Below are 25,301 nucleotides of genomic sequence, written 5' to 3' on the forward strand. Positions count from 1 at the left end.
ATTGAAATCCAAAGGGAAAAACAACCACAAAATGAAAGGAAATGAAAATATTTGTGTATGCACATCCCAAGGAAAAGGGACGGTAACTTTCAAACTGGTGCGCGGGTGCACGTGTGCATGTTTGTTGTTCCATTTTATAACATGCACACACGTTATAAAATAGCCTGACCGCGTGCACGTGTACTCAGTTTTAAGTGGACGCATGATTATGCGCACAAATGCCGCTTCTGGTGCATAAGTGTGTGTGTGTGTGTGTGTGTGTGGGGGTGGGGGGTTAAAAGACGTGTGCCAACGCTATTGCCAGTTTTCCCAGTTCATTCCCAGTTAAGGATTAGGACTTCCAAGCCCCCTATTATAATAGCCTCCCTTCCCCCGTTAGCCCCGACCTTTAAAACCCCGCCGATCTGCCTAGATTTTTTTTGTTTTATAGCAGAAGTAAAGTTACACAGCAGGGACCCTGGCGCGCGTAAGTATTTTGTGCAAATTTCATATTAAAATGCCGGAACATCCACACCCTGCCCAGACCACGCCCATGCCCTGCCCCAGTTTGGAAAACTTTTCATATGTACGTGGGTACACGGGACACTTTTAAAATCAGCTCAGTGCGTGCAAGCCCGATATATTCGCGCATCCCCTAGTTTCAGTGCACATCGGGCTTTTAAAATTCACCTTTAAGGGAGCAACTCCTGTGGCTCAGGTAACAGGAAATCTTGATTTAGTATAGAATGGCTGCTCCTTCTCAGGGCTTTCATTCAGTCAGGGATGCTCCTGTCCCTGTAACCTATTCTTAAACATTTATTTATTAGATTTGTATACTGCAATCCCTATCCAGATGGGTTTTTCAGTTCATGATCATTAAACCATCATAGAGAAATACACTGTAACAATAAAACATAAGGAACAACCATCAAAGTTAAAAACAAAACACAACTTTAAACAACCAAAATTAAGGCAAATACACCTGAAGCCCAGCAAGCCAGCCTAAGTTTTCTTTTTAGCTCAGATATTTTTATGGTGATGTTTTCTTCATCTCATGGATGCATCTATTTTTGTTTTTTGTGTGTTCTTGCAGGTTGACAGCAAAAGCGGTTGCTGTATTGCTACCAATTTTGGGAACTTCTTGGATCTTTGGAGTCCTCGCCGTTAATGATCATGCAATAATATTTCAGTACATGTTTGCAATATTTAATTCCTTGCAAGTAAGTACAGCATGAAGTGTGAAGGGGACCTCAGCCTTTTTATTTTTATTTATTCTGCTTTTCAGGCACATCAAAGCAGATTACATTCAGGTACTGAATATTCCTCTGTCCACAGTGGGCTCACATTCTAACCTCAAGATTCATCAAAATGTGATATGATAATTTCAGAGTTACTGCTTCACATAGGTAGTTTATCATGATGTGCATTAAAGTTTTCACAACTTTGCTGCTTGCAAAATACCCAGACAAGCATTTGAGAGAGTGAGACTCTTTATAAGCACTTCATGGTAGCCAACTATTTCTATCAGTATAGGAATGCCAGCTAGTAACCCGAGGTGAGATTTTGGTGTAGGGTTTTGGGATCAGTTTTACATGCAGAGTGAGACATACAAACAGCATGGTACACCTCAGTGAATATTTGATATCATTTGGAGTGAAGAAAGTCAGGCTAAGATGAGATTACTTCAATTTTCTCTCACCCTAGCTTGATTGTACCCTGGTAGAGAGTCCATCAAGCTAGGACGAGAGAACATTGTAGAAATCTCCTCTCTCTCTCTCTCTCTCTTTGCAATATTTATCATGAATTGCATTTTGGCCATATGACACAGCTTAACACCAGGAAAAAAAGGTGTAGTTATTTCCAGTGTTAAAAGCATGTAATAATTCCCCTCATTTTCATTCATCCTACCAAACCCCATCCCTTTGATTAAATTTGCATTTACACTGCCATAAATACTACATGTGTAATCACAGGTATTAACACCATAATGCATTTTGATGAATGAGCCTGTAAGTTCATACCTGAGGCACAAGTAATAGCAGTGAGATTTGAACCCTGGCTTCCTCATTCATACATAGCCTACTGCTCTAAGCACTAGACAGCTACTCCACTCCATTGCTGTAGAATATCTACCCCTTGAGCAATGTGTAAATGTCTTCATTTCAGCTGATTCTAGCTTCTAGAGATCTTGAGAAGCCTAAATGACTGTTGTAATTATCCTTGTAATCAGATACACAGATCTTTCCCATTGTCCCCAGCTGTTTATCATAGTCTTCAGAGAACCTCAGATTTATTTATTTGCTCACTTTTTTTATTCCTTCTTACCTATATATCTCAGAAGAGAGTATACATGAACACATTAAACAAACCACAATGACAAAACAATATTAAAGTATTAATCTTCACCACAACACTGCAATAACAAATAAAAACCATGTAAAACACAAAAGTACATAATAGCCTCCTCTCTGAATAACAATCCTAAAAACACAGATTACCAGTTGAACAGAAGGAGAATCTTCATTAACTGCCTGCGGTAGAACCAATATTCCTTTTCAAGCTTCTAGTCACCAGAGGAAGCTCACTACCACCCACGTGTAATTTGGTCATAGCCAAGGAGTATTGTGTCTATGACACTCAGATGAGCACGTAACTGCTTCAGCTCTGTCAGATATCACATGGAATACTTTTCCAAAGAGGAAATTGTTTGGAATTTTTTTCAGACCAATTCTATATCTGTGAGCATTGTATATCCCCCCTCCCCCGTTTATAAAGTGCAGAACACCGCCGTCAGATTGGGATCATTCACTTTTATTAGTTTCAATATATCTATAGTACAAACAGATGCAGGCATTATCAGCAAGTGTTTTATCATCCTTGTCCTCCTCCAGGAAGAAAATGGAACAATGAATCTCAGCATAAGCTATTCTTATTGGCTTTAGTTGTATTGGCAACGGAAAAGTGCCTTCTACTCACATTATCATCATGTCTGAAGTATAAAACAGTAGCAGCATCTGTACAATCAAATTGCAATTACACTTCATTCTTTAAAAATGTGTTTGAATTTATTGTCTGAGCCCCCTGACACGGGCTCTTTCGGTTTGATAATGATGCTGTTTTTGAGTTACATTTCAGTATAAGCCTACTTAAAGTGCAGCATTTTGCATTTTATTCCCTCTTTATTTTGCATCTGTGGAAATTCAATGACCTACAATAAAAATTCAGTAAAAGCCTTTTCAAAAATGTTTAATAACAAGCAACTTATACTGAAGAGAGATCTAATACCAAAACATAATGCTACTTCTAGCAAACAAGCGGGCTGTCTATCTCAGATTATCCATGGAAGCAGATTAAACATGGAGTGAGGAGGAGTAGCCTAGTGATTAGAGCAGTGGGCTATGAACCAGGAGACCAGGGTTTAAGTCCCTCTGTTGATCCTTGTGATCTTGGGCAAGTCACTTTAACCCTCCATTGCCTGAGGTACAAACTTAGATTGTAAGCCCTCTGGGGATAGGGAAATACCTACAGTTCCTGAATGTAAACTGATGTGATATGTCAGTAAAACATAAAAGGTGCCACCAAAGTGTGTTAGATTGATTGCATGCTTATGTGGTCGTCAATGTCATGACCTTCTGGAATGCACAAGATTACAGTCCAAGTAGAAGTCTGGTCTTCTTTACAGTCAGGAAGTTGAAGACAGTATGCAAGTAATACCTCTCTCTGTTTTTTTTAAAGGGATTTTTCATCTTTCTGTTTCACTGTCTTCTGAATTCAGAGGTATGTATCCTCAACACATAGCAGTGACAATAAATCCTTGTTACATTACACACACACACATATATATCCATCTCACCGATCTTTGGCTGTCCATGGGCAGGGCATATGACAATGACTGGGGGAGGGGGGGGGGAGGAGATCTAACACCTGCTAGCTCTGCGATGAGAAGCAACGACAGCATTGGAAATGAAGCTTCTGTGATAATTTGGGCAAAAGATGTTGGATGGCTGCTTTATATTGTGCCGTTGAAGTTGGGGGCTGCTGATACGCAGCACAGATCTCCATTTACATCTGTCTCTGGCACCTCTTTCCCACGTCCCTAGGCTGACATTTGCTTTCTTCAAGTTCCTTTTCAAGACACCCTTATGCACAGACATACGGACAGCGTAATCTGTCCATCTCAGCTACACAGCTGGGCATGCCAGATCTTCTTCGTACCTAAGTAATGTCAATTTTATTTCATTGATTACAGCAAAAGCTAAGAATTTCCATCTAGTTAGAAAGCACAGGTTGATGCAATAGTATATGTTCCAAAGTTTGTATGTTCATTTCAGTCTGAGTGCGACTGAACTGTATTTTGATGTCACGGTACCACCGAGCATAGACAAAGCCGCCGCACAATTGATTCGTGCCGTATGCAAATGAAGGCAGCCTTGTATTTTTACAAGTTTGACAAATGAGAACATAACATTTCCCAGGCCTGCTGTTTAATTCACAGTAGATTGTAAATCTAGGTCAGGAGTTTCAGGAAATTAGTGCAAAATTAATTTTCTTTTTCCCCGTCAGCCAAACTCCCCTTGCCCTTCATTTCTCCATGCCAGTTATTGATTAGATACGCTTAGGCAATTATAGCCTCTGTAATTTATGAAATTTTCATTAAATTAAGAACTCCAGTGACTTAACTAGGTGTGTCTATCTGTGCTAAGATTTTATGAGGCTTTGGTATCTTTATATCTCAGCTATTTCATGGTGACTGAGAAAGCAGTTGAATAAACAAGATGCCCTACACAGAGCGGGCTCAGAAAAAATTGCCCCATGCCACTGCAGTTTGTGAGACTCTGGAGATCTCACCATTTTAGTGTATTTTTTTCATACATTACTTTACTGTAGTAATTTCTGCCATTCCTGCTTTTTTACGTAAAGACACAAATTTCTATTATATACGTCATGGATTCTCCTTTACATCATTTCTGATGGCCGCCCTCATTTACTGTCAGTAACGGGTGACCCATATTCACACCTCCCCCTCCAGGTTCATTACAAAGCTTTGCCATGTATTGTTCTGATCAGTATTGTTACTGCTTTCTGTTATACTGTAAAATGCTGTACTATTTGCCCCCCCCCCCTCCATCACTGACCTTAGTGTAAATTCAAAACTCGTGCATGACTCATAAGGAAAGAAACCAGAAGACACAGTCGTGAAACTGACATCACAAACTCATTTATTTCATCGTAGGTTTCACAGGATGCCTTACCCAGGGCACCTTTGTGACAGTCTAAAAGCAGTTTGGAGTTAGGGTGGCTAGGACTTTTCATTCCCATAGGATCCAGAGGCGAGATGCAGTTATAGCATTTCAGAAGTATACAGCATGTGGTGCCGCCACTGGGTGGAAGAGGATCTGGCAACCAGGGCTGTGCAGGAAAAAAGAGAAAACAAGACCGAATGCAGTTGTTGTTATTAATAGTCACTTGTGTTTGGGGAAACGTGGCCTGTCCTTGGAGCAGCCGACCCCCCCCCAGCAATAGTCAGTGGAGGATGAGCTGGATTATTCGGCTAGCCACTGCCCCTGTGCTGGATCTGGTGTTTGTAGTGGACTTGGGAGGCATCATACGTTTGTTTCTTCAGTCGCCTGACATGGCTTGAACTAATCGTATTTCAATGAGAAAGATTTTAAAGATCCAAAGCCTCAGGGGGCGGCGAAGCATTACAGAATGTCCCATTTAACTGCATGCATATTTTTTCACCTTACATATATTTACCACGCTTCTGGTGGTTCCTAGAACAAATGAAAAGTAAAGGAGCAATTCAGTTCTACGCTGTCTGCCTTGGCCGTTTTGATTAGTTTTTTTTTTACTGAACTGAACGAGTCCTTTATTCGATAGCGATAAAGTAGTGGTTTACGCCGTGCCGTCCATGGCAACTGTTCTGACTCTCATTTGCCAACTGTTTGTTCTAAGGTGAGAGCAGCCTTCAAGCACAAAACCAAGGTGTGGTCCCTGACAAGCAGCTCTGTTCGCAACATTCATCTGAAGCCTTTCCACTCCGACATTGTAAGTAGTACTGCCGTCGCTGTCATTTCGGAGGCTTATGCTAACACGACGTCCTGCAGAGTGTCCGCTCCAAACCGGGCACAAGACTGCAGGCACTTACAGTATGGGATGGCCCTTTGCCTGGGTAAAGTCACATCTCTCGATAACGCTATGAGAGTGAAGGCTTTGCCAGTGAGAATTCCCAAGGAACAGAAAACACCCTTCTTATCCTCTGGCATCTCAGAGGCAAAGATAACGGATTGGATCGCATTACTCGCCTTTCCAAAAACGAACTCAAGGCCTAGTCACATTCAGGTACTGTAGGGATTTCCCTGTCCCCCAGTCTAAGATGGCAACTTTCAAACGGGTGCGTGGGCGCACGTACGTGAGCGTACGTCGGCCCGTGCCCAGGGACATGGCCATTTTAGAACTTGCGCCACAATTATAAGTGTGCACCCACCTAGCTGCATAAATCGGGTTTCTACTGAGTATGTCAGGCAGTTTTTATAACCAGCACGTGTCCGTGCCATTACCAGTTTCACCAGTTCATCTACCAGTTCACCCGGTCGAGAGTTAGGGCCTCAAAACCCTCCTGGTAGCTCCCCCTAGTTACCTCAGCACCTTTGAACCCCTCAGGAATGGCGTTTTTTTTCACCTTCTCCATAGCAGAAGGAACCTTTCGCAGCACTGGACCTGGGCGTGTGCCAAGGCGCGTAGATATTTATGTGCACATCTCTTGACCCCCCCCCGCTCAGGAACATTCATGCCCTACCCAGACCACACCCCTTTTTGAAATCAAGTGGCTTGTGCTCGCTTTGGGAAATGCGCACACGTACGTGCAGTTTCAAAAATTTGCTGGGCACAGGTAAGCCCAGCTCATGGGCGCCTCCCGCAATTGATGCACACCCCAGGGCTTTTAAGATCCACCTCCAAGCTTGCACCTGAGGTAATGGAGGCCGAAATGATTTGCCCAGCGTCACAAGGAGAGTCAGGGGAAGAAGCAGGATTTGAACCCCTAGTTTGCCTCTTCTCTCATTTCACTGCTGCAATCACTAGGCTGCTCCCTCTCAGCTTCTAGGAACATGGAAAGTCAAAAAAGAGAAACCCAGGCTCTTCAACCTGTCTTCTTGCGTATTGGCAGGTATTTTTCATCCCATACATATTCTAAGGCAGGGGGCAATGTTTTGGTTTCCTTCTTGCTATTACCAATCAGAGCACCAGAGAATCAGCCTTCAGAATGTTCCCTGCTGTCCAGTGTCAGCTGTCTTTCCAAGTAAACCCTGCCATAATTCTCAGAGATTCAGAGTTGATGGGCTGCCATGTTCGTTCTAATAGAGATGAGGCGTCTGTCAGATGTTCCGATATTTTTGGTAGAACTGACAGCGACACAAAACACTCGATCGGTACGGATAATGAAAACTCTACCAGCATAGAAAAGCTCCAGCAGAGGCTTCATGCAGTCAAGCACAAATATTATGTCATGCTGATGTTGTCTGCATTGGTAAAATGCTAAATGCCGGTTGTGAATACTTCTTAGCCTAGGGTGACCTTCTGGTTTTTGAGTGGTAGTGCCCAGCTCGAACATGATCTGGGTCAGAAGGTCACCGAATGAAGCTGGTGAGTGCCGGCACTCCAGGAAAGCAAAGCCTGAGATCTTCAGCGATCCTCAGATTGTTTTAGAGCGCCTGTCAATTATTATATTGATCAGTCATGGGGAGCACAGTGAGTTTCTTCTGTGGTTGGGCTTGCCCTCTGCAGAAAGGAAAGCATTAAGGGCCAGCTGGTTGGAACCTACTTTTGTCCTGATTTATAATTAAAGGAACAGAAATGTTTGAGCCTAAAACGATTGCCTATAATTCCTGCACTTGTGATCTATGCAATGTGCAGGGCTTTCCCCATGAAGAATGCGCACAGTACACAGTTAAAGGTGTGCGCTTGGCGTCACGAAGCCCGCACCTTTATCCACAGGAGGGTGGGGGTAGGGGCACTGGGAGCATATTTCTGGTCAGGAATATTACCCAAACAAAACAGCAGGTATCAAAGTGTGTGGATGATTTTGCCTTTTTAATTTTCAAAGTGAAAGTAAGTGTGTGACAACTTTTACCACGAAAATGAGAGCAAAACTGAATGTTAAAGTCTGTTAGTATTTTAACTTTATTTTAAATTGTATAGGATACATAATTAATCATATATAAATTAAAATAATCAAAAAGACTAAATTGTATGTTTATTTTTATTGGTATCTATTGTGATTTTATGTTTTCTGTGAATACTGTAAACAATGTGACAGTCCTTTCCAAACACCGGTATAGAAAAATGCAACACATAAATAAATAAAAGCCACAATTATGTGGTCATGCTACAAATTACCACAAGAGAGGAATTTTATTCCTTTCCGCTTTGGTGCAAAGTCTGTGGGGACTTTTTATGCACAGCCTTTGCACCAAGTTTCAAAGGGAACGTGCCCACCTAGATTCCCTTTGAAAGATACCTCAGTTATAGACTTAGGGGTAGATTTTAATAAAGTACGCCCGCGCGAACATGAGTACGCTGGATTTTAATAGATACACGTGTAGCTGCGCGTATCCTTTAAAATCCGGGGTCGGCGCGTGCAAGGCTGTGCAAAATCGGCAGCCTGCGCGCGCCGAGCCGCGCAGCCAGCCTCCGTTCCCTCCGAGGCCGCTCCGAAATCGGAGCGAAATCGGAGCGAAATCGGAGCGAAATCGGAGCGGCCTCAGAGGGAACTTTCCTTCCACCCCCCCGCACCTTCCCCTACCTAACCCACCCTCTCAGCCCTATCTAAACCCACCCTACCTTTGTTTAAAGAGTTACGCCTGCCCAAGGCAGGCGTAACTCGCGCATGCCGGCTGCCCGATTCCCCGGCCCGGGGGCAGTTTCGGAGGCCTCGGCCATGCCCCCGAAATGCCCCCGGGCTGGAACCACGCCCACGTCCCCTCCCCCTGAATGACGTGCTGCCATGACACACACCCCGACACGCCCCCGATATGCCCCCCCAGGAAAGCCCCAGGGCTTGCGCGTGCTGCTGAGCCTATTCAACATAGGCTCATTGCGTGCAGGGGGAACTTGGGGCAGGTTTTCGGAGGGTACGCGCGTACCCCTTTGAAAATCTGCCCCTTACTATTTTGTGTGGCAATTATTCTAAGTGTAAAATTAGGCGCATATTTTTGAAAATTCAAAAGTATACGTACATCTGCATTACCCCCACCCCCAGCCACGCCCCTGGGAAACCCTCCACCAACGGGGGGTAAAGTTACACAAATGGCGCCACTCACCTGTGTGTTTACCCACATCCAGGGAAGGTAGTTTTCTAAATATCTATTTCCATGTGTAAAATGGCTTTGAAAATTTCCCTTCCTGTGTCTAATAATTCCGGATCTTTCTCTGTCACCTCTAGAGAAGTGCAGAACAAGTATTTTTACTTTGCTTCATTTTTTGTTTGGGGGGGATTTTTTTTTTTGTAAGTTTACTTCGGTTCTTTTTGGTTGCCGAACTAACGGGCTGATTCTATAAAGCGCGCTGGGCCGATCGCACTGTTTAACACGGGTTTGGCTGTGTGTTTTCGAGGGGCGTCTATTACCGCTTATACTGTAAGGGGTTTAGCGCATCAAAAATGCGCGGCCACACCCCCTGAAAACTAATAGCGCTCATCACATGCAAATGTATGTTGAGGGGGCTATTAGTTAGTCACCCGGCATTCTGTAAGTAAAATGTGCGTTCATGAATTAACACTTGCGATATTAAGTCGGAGGAACCAGAAATTTAAAAAAAAAATGTGCCGGCCAGTCCGGTTAGGAGAACGGATGTCTGATTTTACTGGCGTCCGTTTACCTAACCAATCGTTAACAGCAGGTTCGAAAAACCGCCGCTGGTAAAATTGAGCTTCGGTTTCCTGAACCCGCTGACAGAGCCACCCTCTCCTGTTCCAAGGAAGCGCTAGGGGTGCGTAATCGTCCCTAGTGCCTCCTTTTAGCACAACCCCTCATGTAAATATAGGATCGCACGCCCAGGAGAGGTGGCTGGGCGTGCGTTGGGAGAGCGGGCGCTCAACACGGAGTGCCCGCTCTCCCGTGATCCGTTCTGAATCGGCCTGAACATAAACATTTAAATAAAGCCAAACGAAAAAGGAAACCAAAAAGAGGCCTCCACCACGATTTCCTGGGGCATGTCTGACACCTGTGTCCCCACGCCAGCCTAGGCCTGCCCAGCTGGGGCCTCTCTCGATCCTTCTGATGCCCATCCCCATATCCAAGAAATCAGCCAGGGCTGGCCCCCCCCCCCCCCCCCCCAACCACCACACTCCTTCTCTGGGGGTCTTAGCAGGAAGAAGGAGTAAGAGTATTTCCACTGACTCCTGTCCCACTGTGATTCTTTAAAAATGGTGCCCAGCCCTTTTGCTGCCAAGACAAGTGGGGACCAGGGGGTGGGAAGACAGTGGGAGGGAGCCTAGGGAGGCTTCAGCTGGTCTTGGCTGAGCCCAGCCAGTTAGGCCTGGGTCCCTGCATCTTAGGGGTGGTAGTGGGTTGGAGGGACTCAGAAAGGCTCCGGTTGGCCTCGGTTGCATTGTTTAAATATTCTTGGCAAATAATCAGGCCAATGTTATACCGTGCACTGGCTGCAGCGCATGGCTCAACCCACGATTGGACGCGCGTCCATAACCCCTGATGCAAAACGGGGATTAGCGCATCCAAATGTGTTTCTAATTGCGTGTAGGTAATAGTGCTCATCACATGCAAATGCATCTTGATAAGACTATTATCTATTTCCCCCATGCAAAAAAACAAAAACATTTGCGCTCAAGGGGCCAGATTTTTGAACCTACGCGTGGGCATAGATTTTATATCATGTGCGCGCAGCCGTGCGCATGATATAAAATCTGGGATCGGCGCACACAAGGGGGTGCACACTTGTGCACCCCCTTGTGTGCGCCGAGCCCTAGGGGAGCCCCGATGGTTTTCCCCATTCCCTCCGAGGCCGCTCTGAAATCAGAGTGGCATCAGAGGGAACTTTCCTTTCACCCCCCCCCACCTTCCCCTATCTAACCCGCACCCCAGCCTTACCTAAATCCTCCCCCACCTTTATTATTTAAGTTGCGCCTGCCTCTGGGCAGGCGTAGGTTGCGCGCGCCAGCTGAGTGCCAGCGCGATCCCCCGGCCTAGCAGGCCTCTGGCCACGCCCTGCCCCAGATTGCCCCACCCCTTTTTTCAAGCCCCGGAACTTACACCTGTGCGGGGGCTTGCGCACTTTGCTGAGCCTATGTAAAATAGGCTCGGCGCACGCAGAAGGGGTTTAAAAGGGTTACGTGTGTATATTACACGCGTAATCCTTTTAAAATCCGCCTCAAGGTGCACAATTTAACTTACCAAAATTAACGCCTGCCCACAGCAAGCATTACTTTTGGAAGAGCCCAAAAAGTGTACAGAAATCTGAAAATTCTGCTTTTTTGTACTTCCTGTGACTTAATATCATGGCGACATTAAGTCGGAGGAAGAACAAAATTAGAATGTCCTGAAAAAATTTTTTTTTTTTTTTTTTTTTAAAAGGGTGCCTGCGGTCAGATTAGGAAAAGGAACACTCTAAAATTGAGCGTCCGCTTTCCTAAGTGGCTGACTGCCACCTCTCCCATGCACCCGCTGCCATGGGGAGGTTGCACGCTAGGGGCGTGCAACCTCCCCATGCGCCTCCTTTTTACCTCGGCAGCCTATTTGCATTTTGCACTGGGCACCCTGGAGATGTGGATCTGTGAGCATTAAGGGGGCGGGTGCTTAATCATGAGCGCTCCTTTAAAGTGCACCAATATAGCATCGGTCTGAATGCTTGCTGTTTGCTAATAACGCATACTATTTGCAGAAACAAAAACATCCAAATATTTTTGGGTTATTTGTTGTGACTGTGAACTTGTTTTAGGTAAAATGAATCATCTAAATGAAAATGGGCTGTTTCGGTTTGGATTAGCAATTCGTTTTAAAGAAATGCACATCCCTAATACACTTAATAGTGTACTGTTCTGTGAAAGTCTGGTAATAGGTTACTAGATGGCTGCAGTTCATCATGCACAGGCAGCATGAATCCTGTTTAACATTTTTCTCATTGTCTTCCCAAATGTATAGTTCTAATGTCACCTAGAAAAATCCCCAAATCTTCATGGCCCTGCAACAATGACACAAAATTAAAAAAAAAAAAAATTGCCCCAGCTTTGTCTTGACTTGAGGTCATCTGGTAAATGTAAATGTCTGTCTTTCATCTGTTGATTAACAGTTCTTACCATAAAGAACTAGGGATAATGATTTTCTAAGCCATTAACCTAGTCAAATAGCAATTATTTCGGGTAAAATGACAGCCGGATATTGCCCTCCCCTGTCCAGCTAAAAGTGCATGTGGGCGAGCTTCCATACTGTGTATACTTTTAGCCGGTTAAAAAGAAGAATTTCTGGGGAATGTGTTAGGTTGGGGGCATAAAATAGCACATAAGTGACATTTTAAAATGTATACATTGGAGAAGATTTTATAAATCTGCGCCTGTGCGTACTTTTGTTCACGCACCAGGTGCAAACAAGAGCACGCGGGATTTTAATAGATATGCGCATAGCCGCATGTATCCATTAAAATCCGGGGTTGGTGCGCGCAAGGCTGCCCAAAATCGGCAGCCTGCACACGCCGAGCCGCGCAGCCCCTCTCCGTTCCCTCTGAGGCCGCTCCGAAATCGGAGCAGCCCTGGAGGGAACTTTCCTTCTGCCTCCCCCCACCTTCCCTTCCCCTACCTAACCCACCCCCCCAGCCCTATCTAACCCCCCACCTCATGTTGTACAAGTTACGCCTGCCAGAAGCAGGCATAACTTGCACGCGCCGGGCTGGCCGCCGGCGCGCAATTCCCAGGCCCGGGAGCCGTTTCGGAGGCCTCGGCCACACCCTCGAAACGCCCCCAGGCCGGAACCACGCCCGTGGCCCGCCCCCAAATGATGCGCCGCCGCGACACACCCCCCCGACATGCCCCCCCCCCCCAGGAAAGCCCCAGGACTTACATGCGTCCCGGGGCTTGTGCGCGCCTCCGAGCCTACTCAACATAGGCTCAGCGCGTGCAGGGGGTACTTCGGCCAGGTTTTCGGGGGGTATGTGAGTATCTTACATGCATACCCCTTTGAAAATCTGGCCCATTCTATTTAACACCCTATCAGCCACTCAACTAAATTTCAGGGACAAAGGCAAGTGGTTGTTTTTAGCTTGCAAACTTTAACACTTGCTAATTTTGAAAGGGAAACAATACATGCCATTTCCCTCTGATAATCAGGGGCAAAGAAAGTGGGATAAACTGCCTGTGTGCCCTGTAAATAATGCAGGCTACTAAAATGCCTCCCCCCCCCCCCCATTTCACATTCTTATTGTTTTGCCTTTCAGATGAATGGAAACAAACTAGGAACAAACCCAACAAAGATGAACACTTGGGACAAGAGCACCAACTCAGCCAACAAGATTGACTTGTCAGCAGTCTGACATTAGGGCCCACCTCGTCCTCATTGTGAGCGATTACGAGACTGCCTTCCCTGTGTCCACCGGTTCATCCTCACACTGTCAATATCAGAAAAAGCTGCGTGCCGAATCGGCGCCTGTGGTTAATGGGAAATGGACATCTTACATGTTACGCAGCAGCGGAGGGAGAGTCCGCATCTGCCGAAGCATCAGAAACTCCTTGCCCACCCCTGGCAGAAAGCCCAGCTCTTTCCATACCAGGTCTTCACCGGCGGAGGCTTTCTTTGTAATCGATGATGGCGAAAACATTTGAGCTTATGAAATATGGCTGCTGAAACACTCCCAGACGGAAGAGGTGGTGCACCTGAAGACAGGGAGCGACCTCTGCTTCACAGACCTGTGCTGCCTTCTCCATACCGGCTGATCTTCCCTTTTCTGTATACTCCGTTCACATTTAATATTCCACTTAGCAAGGCACATATAGAACACGCCTAGACATAAGGTACAGAAGAGGAAATGTATTTGACAGCTGTGGGAAAAATCAGTTTCAACCCTTCATCCCAAATCGAGTAAAACTAGTTTAAAAATAAAGAAAGAAACCAGTCCAGGCATTTTTGTAGCGCTGTGAAAGGGTAGCTGGAAGCCTATTTTTCTTTCTGTTTCTTTGAAACAACCAATATGGATGTCCCAAAGAGAAATATCCTTATCTTCAAAGTCAACATTTTTAACATTTAAAAGAATCAGTTGGCATGATAAGGTTCTACGATTACAAATTTTCCATTATACCTAGCAGCTTATTTTAACAAAAACATGGAGGTTTTATCGCCTCTTAAAATGACACCCAACCGGTTTATCAAACCTGTGCATCTGAAATCAGCACGAGCTCATAAACTGTAGCTTTCGTAGAAAAAAAAGATATCCTGGCGCTGTATCTTATCCCTTAAGCTGGCATGAGAAGGATACTGTGACAAAAATAAAAAAATACCAAACCAAACTGTGACAGATTGAAGGTGAGGTTTTCTATGATCTTCTACAGGGACCTTTCTTTCATCAGATAAGCTTTGTCTGCATTTAGCATAATTATGGTTAGGTGAATCTTCCTTTTAATGGAGCAAAGACACTTTTACATTTGGTTTATGGGTTACAGTTTGTCACTGATCACTAGGTTGTTTTCTTTTTTTTTTTTTTTTAACATGTCATCTTAAAGGATTTATGCTTCCTATACTAACTTGATAAATTGCACTTATCACAGATTTTACACTTCTAATTGGTTTTTGGCTTGGAGATGAATTTAGATGCAATATCTCGGTGCATTTTTCTAATGGATGTTGCTGTTTAGACAGCTTTTTCGTTTTCTCTTTTCCGACAACGAACCACAAAACAAAGTGTCAGGACCACAGCTTTTTGGCCCAATGGACCATGCAGATCCGGGTAGGTCCTTAGCTCTCTAAGACTGAACCTTTGTCATAGTCCTAATAAAAGTAGTGTGCAGTTCTAAAAAAAACAAAACAGACATTAGAAGCCCCAACATGAGCAGGATGCATTTTAGGAGTAAATCAGTAATGCTGTGTTGAAGTTCAAAGTGTTTGTCGGGTTTCTATGGATAAATATTTAAATACATTGTGGAAAATAAAAGAGAACATCCTTGTATATATTTATAGATAAAGTTTTAAAATGTGACCATGGAGACGAATTGTAACCCTTTCTAAGCTGATTTTGCATCTGTGAGCCATGTTGTGTTTTATAGTGGTTCAACAAAGCAAAATGTTTTTTTTCTTTTTAAATGTATTTCTAGGATCTCATTGTTTTCTGTAGGATTAGTCACTTGTTACTTTGCAAAAATGTTCCTGTGTTAAATGCAATATCCGAAGCTACCAATATATTTGAAACCAAAACTCTGAACTACAGCATTATCTTATTACCAGGGGCAAAATATCTATTGCCCAGGTCTACTTCCTCTCCCATAATGCACCAGGGCATTCTGTTTGTTGCTATGGCACGTCAAAGTTAGTGGTTACATTTCGGCATTGCAAATTTTGTGATTAAAATCTTGCATTAAAACACTATTAAATTCCATAAAAGTATCTACTTAGAAATGCAGTTGTGCATGAATTCTACAATTTTACTGTAAAGCAACAGTTCAACAGAGAAAAGTTTGATTTAAGAAAATGCATGTAAAAGTTTACAGATTGACTTAAAAAAACAAAACGTAACAACTTTATGCAAACTGTATAGGGACCAGGTTGCTCAGTGGATTAATAGGGCCCTTTTTCTTGAAGTCATTGGCTCAAATCCAGCTCAGGTTGATGGTGCTGACCAATAGTTCATTACTGCCTGTGAAAGCCATTATGCTGCAGTGGCATATACAACATGAGTTGGTTGGTTCAGTTGTATTTCCAGGGGCTGGACATTCTCATTGCTGAACTTCCCTTCTTGGTAGGCATTAATGGATAAGCCATAAAAAACGGAATTAACATGAAGAATGAAGTGTCTTCTTGTACCATGCAAATGGTCCCCTTGGTTGAAGCCCACTGCGAAGCCTGCACTGGCTGTGCTGGTCTTGTTCTGTGGATACTGGATAGACGTCAGAGCCCGGAGTTGTTAATTCTGTAGCTTTCATCAGTATTAAATTCATTTAAAACATTGAAAATTGGGGGCTTAGATACCCTTTAAAACACCAATCAAAGTGATGAGGGTGCATGCACTCTCAAGATCTCCCAGGCTACCTCTTCAGTTGTTGGAGTAAGCTAATTGGTTACAGCAATGGGCTGAGAACCAGGAAAACCAGAGTTTAGAACCAGCTTTTCCCTCTGGCACTTCTAGTGATCTTGGGTGAATAATTTTGCCTCCCATTGCCTTAGGTGCCTACATAGACTATAAGCTCTTTGAGGCAGCGTCTTAGTGTCTCTGAATGCTCTTAGCCTCCAAGAGCATTATTTAGAACAGTGGGCTATGTAGACATAAGGGTCAATAAACAAAGTGTAGGGTGATACCTTTTTATTGGTCTAACTTAATACATCTATGACTAGCTTTCAAGTTTGGGCTTCTCTTCATCAGGCAAGCGAAGAAACTGGACAGTTACACTGGCTTTAAATATTACAGAGTTATCAAGGTCTTTGGCTGCCTGCAGATAAGAACATAAGAACATAAGAAAATGCCATACTGGGTCAGACCAAGGGTCCATCAAGCCCAGCATCCTGTTTCCAACAGTGGCCAATCCAGGCCATAAGAACCTGGCAAGTACCCAAAAACTAAGTCTATTCCATGTAACCATTGCTAATGGCAGTGGCTATTCTCTAAGTGAACTTAATAGCAGGTAATGGACTTCTCCTCCAAGAACTTATCCAATCCTTTTTTAAACACAGCTATACTAACTGCACCAACCACATTCTCTGGCAACAAATTCCAGAGTTTAATTGTGCGTTGAGTAAAAAAGAACTTTCTCCGATTAGTTTTAAATGTGCCCCATGCTAACTTCATGGAGTGTCCCCTAGTCTTTCTACTATCCGAAAGAGTAAATAACCGATTCACATCTACCCGTTCTAGACCTCTCATGATTTTAAACACCTCTATCATATTCCCTCTCAGTCGTCTCTTCTCCAAGCTGAAAAGTCCTAACCTCTTTAGTCTTTCCTCATAGGGGAGTTGTGCCATTCCCCTTATCATTTTGGTAGCCCTTCTCTGTACCTTCTCCATCGCAATTATATCTTTTTTGAGATGCGGCGACCAGAATTGTACACAGTATTCAAGGTGCGGTCTCACCATAGAGCGATACAGAGGCATTATGACATTTTCCGTTTTATTCATCATTCCTTTTCTAATAATTCCCAACATTCTGTTTGCTTTTTTGACTGCCGCAGCACACTGAACCGACGATTTCAATGTGTTATCCACTATGACACCTAGATCTCTTTCTTGGGTTGTAGCACCTAATATGGAACCCAACATCGTGTAATTATAGCATGGATTATTTTTCCCTATATGCATCACCTTGCACTTATCCACATTAAATTTCATCTGCCATTTGGATGCCCAATTTTCCAGTCTCACAAGGTCTTCCTGCAATTTATCACAATCTGCTTGTGATTTAACTACTCTGAACAATTTTGTGTCATCTGCAAATTTGATTATCTCACTCGTCGTATTTCTTTCCAGATCATTTATAAATATATTGAACAGTAAGGGTCCCAATACAGATCCCTGAGGCACTCCACTGTCCACTCCCTTCCACTGAGAAAATTGCCCATTTAATCCTACTCTCTGTTTCCTGTCTTTTAGCCAGTTTGCAATCCATGAAAGGACATCGCCACCTATCCCATGACTTTTTACTTTTCCTAGAAGCCTCTCATGAGGAACTTTGTCAAACGCCTTCTGAAAATCCAAGTATACTATATCTACCGGTTCACCTTTATCCACATGTTTATTAACTCCTTCAAAAAAGTGAAGCAGATTTGTGAGGCAAGACTTGCCCTGGGTAAAGCCATGCTGACTTTGTTCCATTAAAACATGTCTTTCTATATGTTCTGTGATTTTGATGTTTAGAACACTTTCCACTATTTTTCCTGGCACTGAAGTCAGGCTAACCGGTCTGTAGTTTCCCGGATCACCCCTGGAGCCCTTTTTAAATATTGGGGTTACATTTGCTATCCTCCAGTCTTCAGGTACAATGGATGATTTTAATGATAAGTTACAAATTTTTACTAATAGGTCTGAAATTTCATTTTTTAGTTCCTTCAGAACTCTGGGGTGTGTACCATCCGGTCCAGGTGATTTACTACTCTTCAGTTTGTCAATCAGGCCTACCACATCTTCTAGGTTCACCGTGATTTGATTCAGTCCATCTGAATCATTACCCATGAAAACCTTCTCCATTACGGGTACCTCCCCAACATCCTCTTCAGTAAACACCGAAGCAAAGAAATCATTTAATCTTTCCGTGATGGCCTTATCTTCTCTAAGTGCCCCTTTAACCCCTCGATCATCTAACGGTCCAACTGACTCCCTCACAGGCTTTCTGCTTCGGATATATTTAAAAAAGTTTTTACTGTGAGTTTTTGCCTCTACAGCCAACTTCTTTTCAAATTCTCTCTTAGCCTGTCTTATCAATGTCTTACATTTAGCTTGCCAATGTTTATGCTTTATCCTATTTTCTTCTGTTGGATCCTTCTTCCAATTTTTGAATGAAGATCTTTTGGCTAAAATAGCTTCTTTCACCTCCCCTTTTAACCATGCCGGTAATCGTTTTGCCTTCTTTCCACCTTTCTTAATGTGTGGAATACATCTGGACTGTGCTTCTAGAATGGTATTTTTTAACAATGACCACGCCTCTTGGACATTTTTTACTTTTGTAGCTGCTCCTTTCAGTTTTTTTCTAACCATTTTTCTCATTTTATCAAAGTTTCCCTTTTGAAAGTTTAGCACGAGAGCCTTGGATTTGCACACTGTTCCTTTTCCAGTCATTAAATCAAATTTGATCATATTATGATCACTATTGCCAAGCGGCCCCACCACCGTTACCTCTCTCACCAAGTCCTGTGCTCCACTGAGAATTAGATCTAAAATTGCTCCCTCTCTCGTCGGTTCCTGAACCATTTGCTCCATAAAGCTATCATTTATTCCATCCAGGAACGTTATCTCTCTAGCGTGACCCGATGATACATTTACCCAGTCTATATTGGGGTAATTGAAGTCTCCCATTATTACTGCACTACCAATTTGGTTAGCTTCCCTAATTTCTCTTAGCATTTCACTGTCCATCTCACCATCTTGACCAGGTGGACGGTAGTATACCCCTATCACTGTAGTCTTCCCTGATACACAAGGGATTTCTACCCATAAAGATTCAATTTTGTATTTAGTCTCATGCAGGATGATTATCCTGTTGGACTCTATGCCATCCCGGACATAAAGCGCCACACCTCCTCCCGACTGCTCCTCTCTGTCATTGCGATATAATTTGTACCCCGGTATAGCACTGTCCCATTGGTTATCCTCTTTCCACCATGTCTCTGAGATGCCAATTAAGTCTATGTCATCATTTACTGCTATACATTCTAATTCTCCCATCTTACTTCTTAGACTTCTGGCATTAGCATACAAACATTTCAAAGTTTGTTTTTTGTTTGTATTTTTATTCTGCTTTTTAATTGATAGGGATAAGTTAGAATTTTTTAGCTCAGGTGAGTTTTTAGTTACAGGCACTTGGACTACTTTTCTAATTATTGGAACCTCACTGTCGGGATGCCCTAATTCTAATGCATCATTAGTATCCTTTAAAGATACATCTCTCCGAACCATGCGCTGCTGAGCGACTGTCGGCTTTCCCCTTTGTTCTAGTTTAAAAGCTGCTCTATCTCCTTTTTAAAGGTTAGCGCCAGCAGTCTGGTTCCACCCTGGTTAAGGTGGAGCCCATCCCTTCGGAAGAGACTCCCCCTTCCCCAAAAGGTTCCCCAGTTCCTAACAAAACTGAATCCCTCTTCCTTGCACCATCGTCTCATCCACGCATTGAGACTCCGGAGCTCTGCCTGCCTCTGGTGACCTGCGCGTGGAACAGGGAGCATTTCAGAGAATGCTACCCTGGAGGTTCTGGATTTAATCTTTCTACCTAAGAGCCTAAATTTGGCTTCCAGAACCTCCCTCCCACATTTTCCTATGTCGTTGGTGCCCACGTGTACCACGACAGCCGGCTCCTCCCCAGCACTGTCTAAAATCCTATCTAGGTGACGCGTGAGGTCCGCCACCTTCGCACCAGGTAGGCATGTTACCAGGCGATCCTCACGCCCACCCGCCACCCAGCTATCTACATTCCTAATAATCGAATCACCAACTATGACGGCCGACCTAACCCTTCCCTCCTGGGCAGTAGGCCTTGGGGAGATATCCTCAGTGCGAAAGGACAATGTATCACCTAGAGAGCAGGTCCTTGCTACTGGATCCTTTCCTGCTACACCTGGTTGGTGCTCTCCCATTATGAGACCTTCTTCCTCCAAGGCAGCACCACGGCTGCCAGTCTGAAGTTGGGACTGGACTACTATGTCCCTGAAGGTCTCATCTATATACCTCTCTGTCTCCCTCAGCTCCTCCAGGTCTGCCACTCTAGCCTCCAGAGATCGGACTCGTTCTCTGAGAGCCAGGAGCTCTTTGCATCGCATGCACATGTACAACTTCTCACCGGTGGGTAAAAAATCATACATGTGACACTCGATGCAAAAGACTGGATGTCATTACAGTTCCATAAAAGGTGGGGTAGAAAGCCAAATAATTTTTTTATATAGCCTATGGGGTCTCGAAAGCTCTTGTACGATATCATCCTTTTTTATTGGTTCTTCCCGAGATATTACAAGCTACTGAGGTGCCAGTTTTTATTGGGACCAATGTGGCTACTAGAACTTTACATTAAAATATTGGAAACATTGCAGAGAAGTGGCACATAATTCTCTTCTGGTTTTTTCTTTCTTTTTTTCCATTTGATTTACTGGAACTGTTTGTATTCTAGTCCTCTATAAAATGGGTATAGAGTATTTTAATATTGGAGTATAGGAATTTTATATTCTTTTGAAGTGTGTAACAGGACCTGATATGCATATTTCATTGTTCATTGAAACAGATAAATCCTTGACCCTGATGTTCCATGTTTTATTTAGCATATTGTATTGTGATGGAAAGGTCATATCTGAATAATGCAGTATGACCTTAAAACACTGTTTTATTGATACTGGCTTGTCCTTCCCTTTTATCTAGTTCAGTGATTAACAAGAACATATACTGAGTTGGTTATGTGTTATTTTAATTGACATTGTATCTTGTAATGTGCGGGAACATTTGTTTCACATTTTTTTTCTCTAAATGCAAATGCATTGAATTTGATTTGCTTGATTGCATCTCATCAAACTTATTATATGCATTGTTTGTAAGTATTAAAAAAAAAAATGAAGAATTTATTTATTGGCTTTTGTGTCCTGTTGGCCTTTGCGCTGATACATTATCAATAGGTCAGCGCCATTCTTTGAAACTCAGAAATCATAATAGGTAAGGAGGATGTGTGCTTTAAAGCAGAGTATGTAGGAAAAGTGTGTGTAGATGCCAGTAATAATGCAGTATGTTGATTAAAAAAAGAAATGTTTGGTTCATAAGTTCATATGGCGATGCTGCTAATTTATTGTCAAGGCTGTTATAGTAAAAAACAAAAGAAGGTGATTGGCTGACCTGAAGGAGTCGGGGATGCTACTGAAGTTATACCTGTAGCTCATTGGGGAAGAAAAGGTAGAGTCAGGTGCTGTTTTCATTGTAACATCAGCAAGTGCAGCACCATCTCCAGTCCTCGAGAGCCAGAAACAGGTCTGGTTTTCAAGATATCCACCATGAATATGCACGAGAGAGATTTCTAGGCTAGACGAATCTGAGACTAGAAACTGATTGTAAAAACTTTAAGTGAGACCAAAAAACCTAGCTTTTCGACAAAGCAAATACAGAACGAATTGAAGATCTTTTATTCTTGTACTTTTATGCCTTTTTAGTCCCTTTTAGTTTCAGTATTAATGCATATTTTACTGATTAAGTCATTGATTTTCTTATTATCCATTTTAATTTCAGTATTAATGTATATTTTAGGGATATAGTTTTTGATTTCCTTATTTTCATTTTAGCCACTATTTATAATTATTGTAATTTTATGCAAAGGCATTTTTATGATTGTATTTGTTATTTTATTCACTTCTATGATTTGTAAACTGTTGCAATGGCTCGACTTAGTGACGGTATAGAAAACATGATAAATAAAAAAAATAAAATAAATAGTATATTAAAATCTATCTCATGCATATTCATTGTGATTATTTTGAAAACCAGACCTATGTGTGGCACTTGAGGACTGGGATTAACCACCCCTGAGTTAGAGCAGTGGTTCCCAACCCATCACCGGAGGCACATCTTATAGTCTCCAGGATATCCATGATGAATATGCATGAAAAACATTTGCATACATTGAGACCCAATGTATTCAAGTCTATCTCTTGCATATTCATTGTAGCTATCCAGAAAACCAGACTGGTTAGATGTGCTTCCAAGACAGGGTTGGGAACTACTGGGCTAGAGACCAGCATGGAAGCACTGGAAGTAACTCCAGGGTAAGCAGTGTATAACCTGTGAGTTGGAACTCACGTATGGCTTTCCAGAGTTCTCAGGAAAGTTCTTCCATCACCAGAAAATTTTAAAACAGCAGTTCGATGGGGTAGGGGTTTAATTTCACATATTTATATTCTACCTTTATAACAGCAGAGATAAACAAGGTGAATTACGGCAGGTAAGACATAACATTCATACCAAAAGCCATAATAAAATATAAACAAAAACCAAATACATATTAAAATCAAATAGAATAATCTGCAAAATATAACCCAACCCAAACAACCATCAACATAAAATAAGCCATAAACCCCATATCAATGCAAGAGACATTAACAAAGCAAAACAAAACAAAACCTACCACATAATCAAAACAGGAAACTAAGCATCAAACAAAACAGAAACAATGCAACTCTAAACCATCCATTCTAGGAAACCTTAATCAAAACCCTCCAACGGCTAAATTAAATTGGCTATAGTACAATAAAACCAACCAAACAATAATATGCAATCACATAAGAAGTGTCTCAGTCTCCACACCATTTGGATTTCAAAGGCTTACTCCATATTTTCAGTAGTCAACATCAAATCTCAGCTCTAATGGCACTCAGTTCCAAAGTTTTGGCTCAGCCACTGAGAAAGTTTTAAGCTCTAGTTCTAGCCAGGTACATCTCTCCCACTGTTGGAAGATTCACTCGGGCTTCTCAACTTGATCTCTGTGCCCTAGCTGGCATGTATCATTCCAGTCTGGACGGTAGATATTGTGGTCCTAATCCTTAAAGAGTTTTGAAAGTCAACGTTAGAATCTTAAAATCTTAAAATTGATCTGATATCTTACTACAATTCTCTCAACAGAGGGGAAACACTTTCCCAATGGGGCCGTTTATAAATTATCCTTACAGCAGTGTTTTGTACTAGGTGCACCTGATATATCACCACCTTAGACATCAAGAGACCATTACTATAGTCAATTTGACTAATAACCAAAACATTTATCACTATCTTAAACAGGCGCAAAAGGAGGAAAGATCGCTACTGATGGACAATCTGCAGCTTCTGAAGAACTCTCTTCACCACGGTCCTAATATGGAATTCAAAATTAAAGGCAAAATCCATAATGACAACCACATTTCTAACTGATGACTGAGACTGACAAAGGCAAAAACCACTTAGGCATGCCAATCCATAGTACCTCCGTTTGGCTGGAGGTAAAACAAGAAGTGTTTAAAAACCACCTCTTCTAAAGCAACTGAATGCCGGTTGTAGCAGTAATGGGTAGGCCCAGGTGAAGCCATCTAAGATTCTCTATTTATAGCCCAAGGCTTCCTCCCCTTTGTGAGGTCTCTGGGAATAGAGGGCTCCAGAATCAGAGCTCACAGGATAAGCTCTGAGAAAGGCAAGTTACATACCACCAGTCCCACTATCCTTAGAAAAGGTATTGTGCAAAGCTGAAAAAGTCTCAAGCAGAGTGTGGTAAAGATAATCCTGATTATAATAGAGGTTCCTGTCTGACTTGCTGAATAAAGCCAAGTAAGCTAGCCTATGCCCCAAGGGGAGGAAGGCTTTCATTTTCTAAATCTTTGTATTTAATTGGCTAGTGCCTACCATTTGCCAAGCAAAAATGAAATGATGACTTGGGGAGCTACTCAACTGTGTTGCTGTTTCCTAGTCTGTTAACCTTCAACCCTGGTTAAATTGCAAGAGTGGCCTTTTACCAGCAGGGAATCAAAATGGGGTTAAACTTTTTAAGACTCCTTAAAATCAGTTAAGTCAAGTGGTGGTGTATACTGTTCCCTTGGCTATGGGAGGTCTGCATGCAGGGTTTCTATGTCAAGACAGTAAGAGAGGATAGGGAGATGACTGGAGTCTGCTCTTGCTGTGCTCAGTCAGAAAGTAGAGATAAATGGGATGATTGAGAAGGTGCTACGAGGAAGGCCTTGCAGAAAGAAGGATTAAAAAGATGTAGGTTAGAGCTATGCAGTCTCATCAGTGATTAGCTGATTCCTCCCCCAATATGGGACAAAGCCGTGAAGTTTACAACTTTGAAAAACATATGAAAAACAAAATGATTAGCTCCATAGAAATGTAAGGGCTGAGGTCCCCAAGCTTTGTTTTTAGGTAAAGATTAGCTTTTACTTGAAATGACCTACAATTTTCTCTTTGCTCATGATCAGAATATCGAATGTGTCAGAATAATAGAAGCCCACATTTCTGTGAATCCCTATTTATATCACACCATCAGGCAGATTGGTAATATGTCAAAGCCACACAGGGGGTTTCAAAATGTAATTCACATGGCCACCATGAGGTTAATACACAGATAAGTGCAAAGAGAGAATGATTTCAAACGTTGAAGACAGGTTTAATTCAGTCTAGCATTATTTCAATATTTAGTTCCCATGGTTATGTACATATACCGATAATAGGCGCTTTAGCTGTGTATCTGGAAATCTAAATGACACTCTGCAGATGAAATAAAATGTTCCTTTGTTATGAGGACTGGATTGCTGTTTCGTTTGAGAGATACAGAAATGCCGCTGCTACAGCCTGATGCTATAAGGTAATAAAGTTGATTCTGTTTATAAACCTGTTTGAAAGTTGAACAATATTTATCCAGACAAAGGGCCTGATTCACCAAGCTTTCCCTCCTCCACAGCAGAGACAGCATGCGAGGAAAGCCTTAATGA

General features: G+C 42.7%; 1 protein-coding gene across 2 annotated transcripts in view; it reads left to right on the forward strand.

Annotated features, from left to right (window-relative positions):
• The window catches only part of ADGRD1 (adhesion G protein-coupled receptor D1), a 268,529-nt gene extending 251,796 nt beyond the window's left edge, over positions 1 to 16,733 (forward strand). For both annotated transcript variants that reach the window (XM_029571131.1, XM_029571132.1), the window contains 4 exons: positions 1,073 to 1,199; positions 3,715 to 3,756; positions 5,935 to 6,027; positions 13,420 to 16,733. In XM_029571131.1, coding sequence (XP_029426991.1) covers positions 1,073 to 1,199; positions 3,715 to 3,756; positions 5,935 to 6,027; positions 13,420 to 13,515 — 358 coding nt within the window. In that variant the 3' untranslated portion in view covers positions 13,516 to 16,733. The remainder of the gene's footprint in view (positions 1 to 1,072; positions 1,200 to 3,714; positions 3,757 to 5,934; positions 6,028 to 13,419) is intronic.
• The last annotated feature ends 8,568 nt before the right edge of the window (positions 16,734 to 25,301 follow it).

This window comes from Rhinatrema bivittatum, chromosome 11 (genome assembly GCF_901001135.1).
Source record: "Rhinatrema bivittatum chromosome 11, aRhiBiv1.1, whole genome shotgun sequence".
NCBI lineage: Eukaryota > Metazoa > Chordata > Amphibia > Gymnophiona > Rhinatrematidae > Rhinatrema > Rhinatrema bivittatum.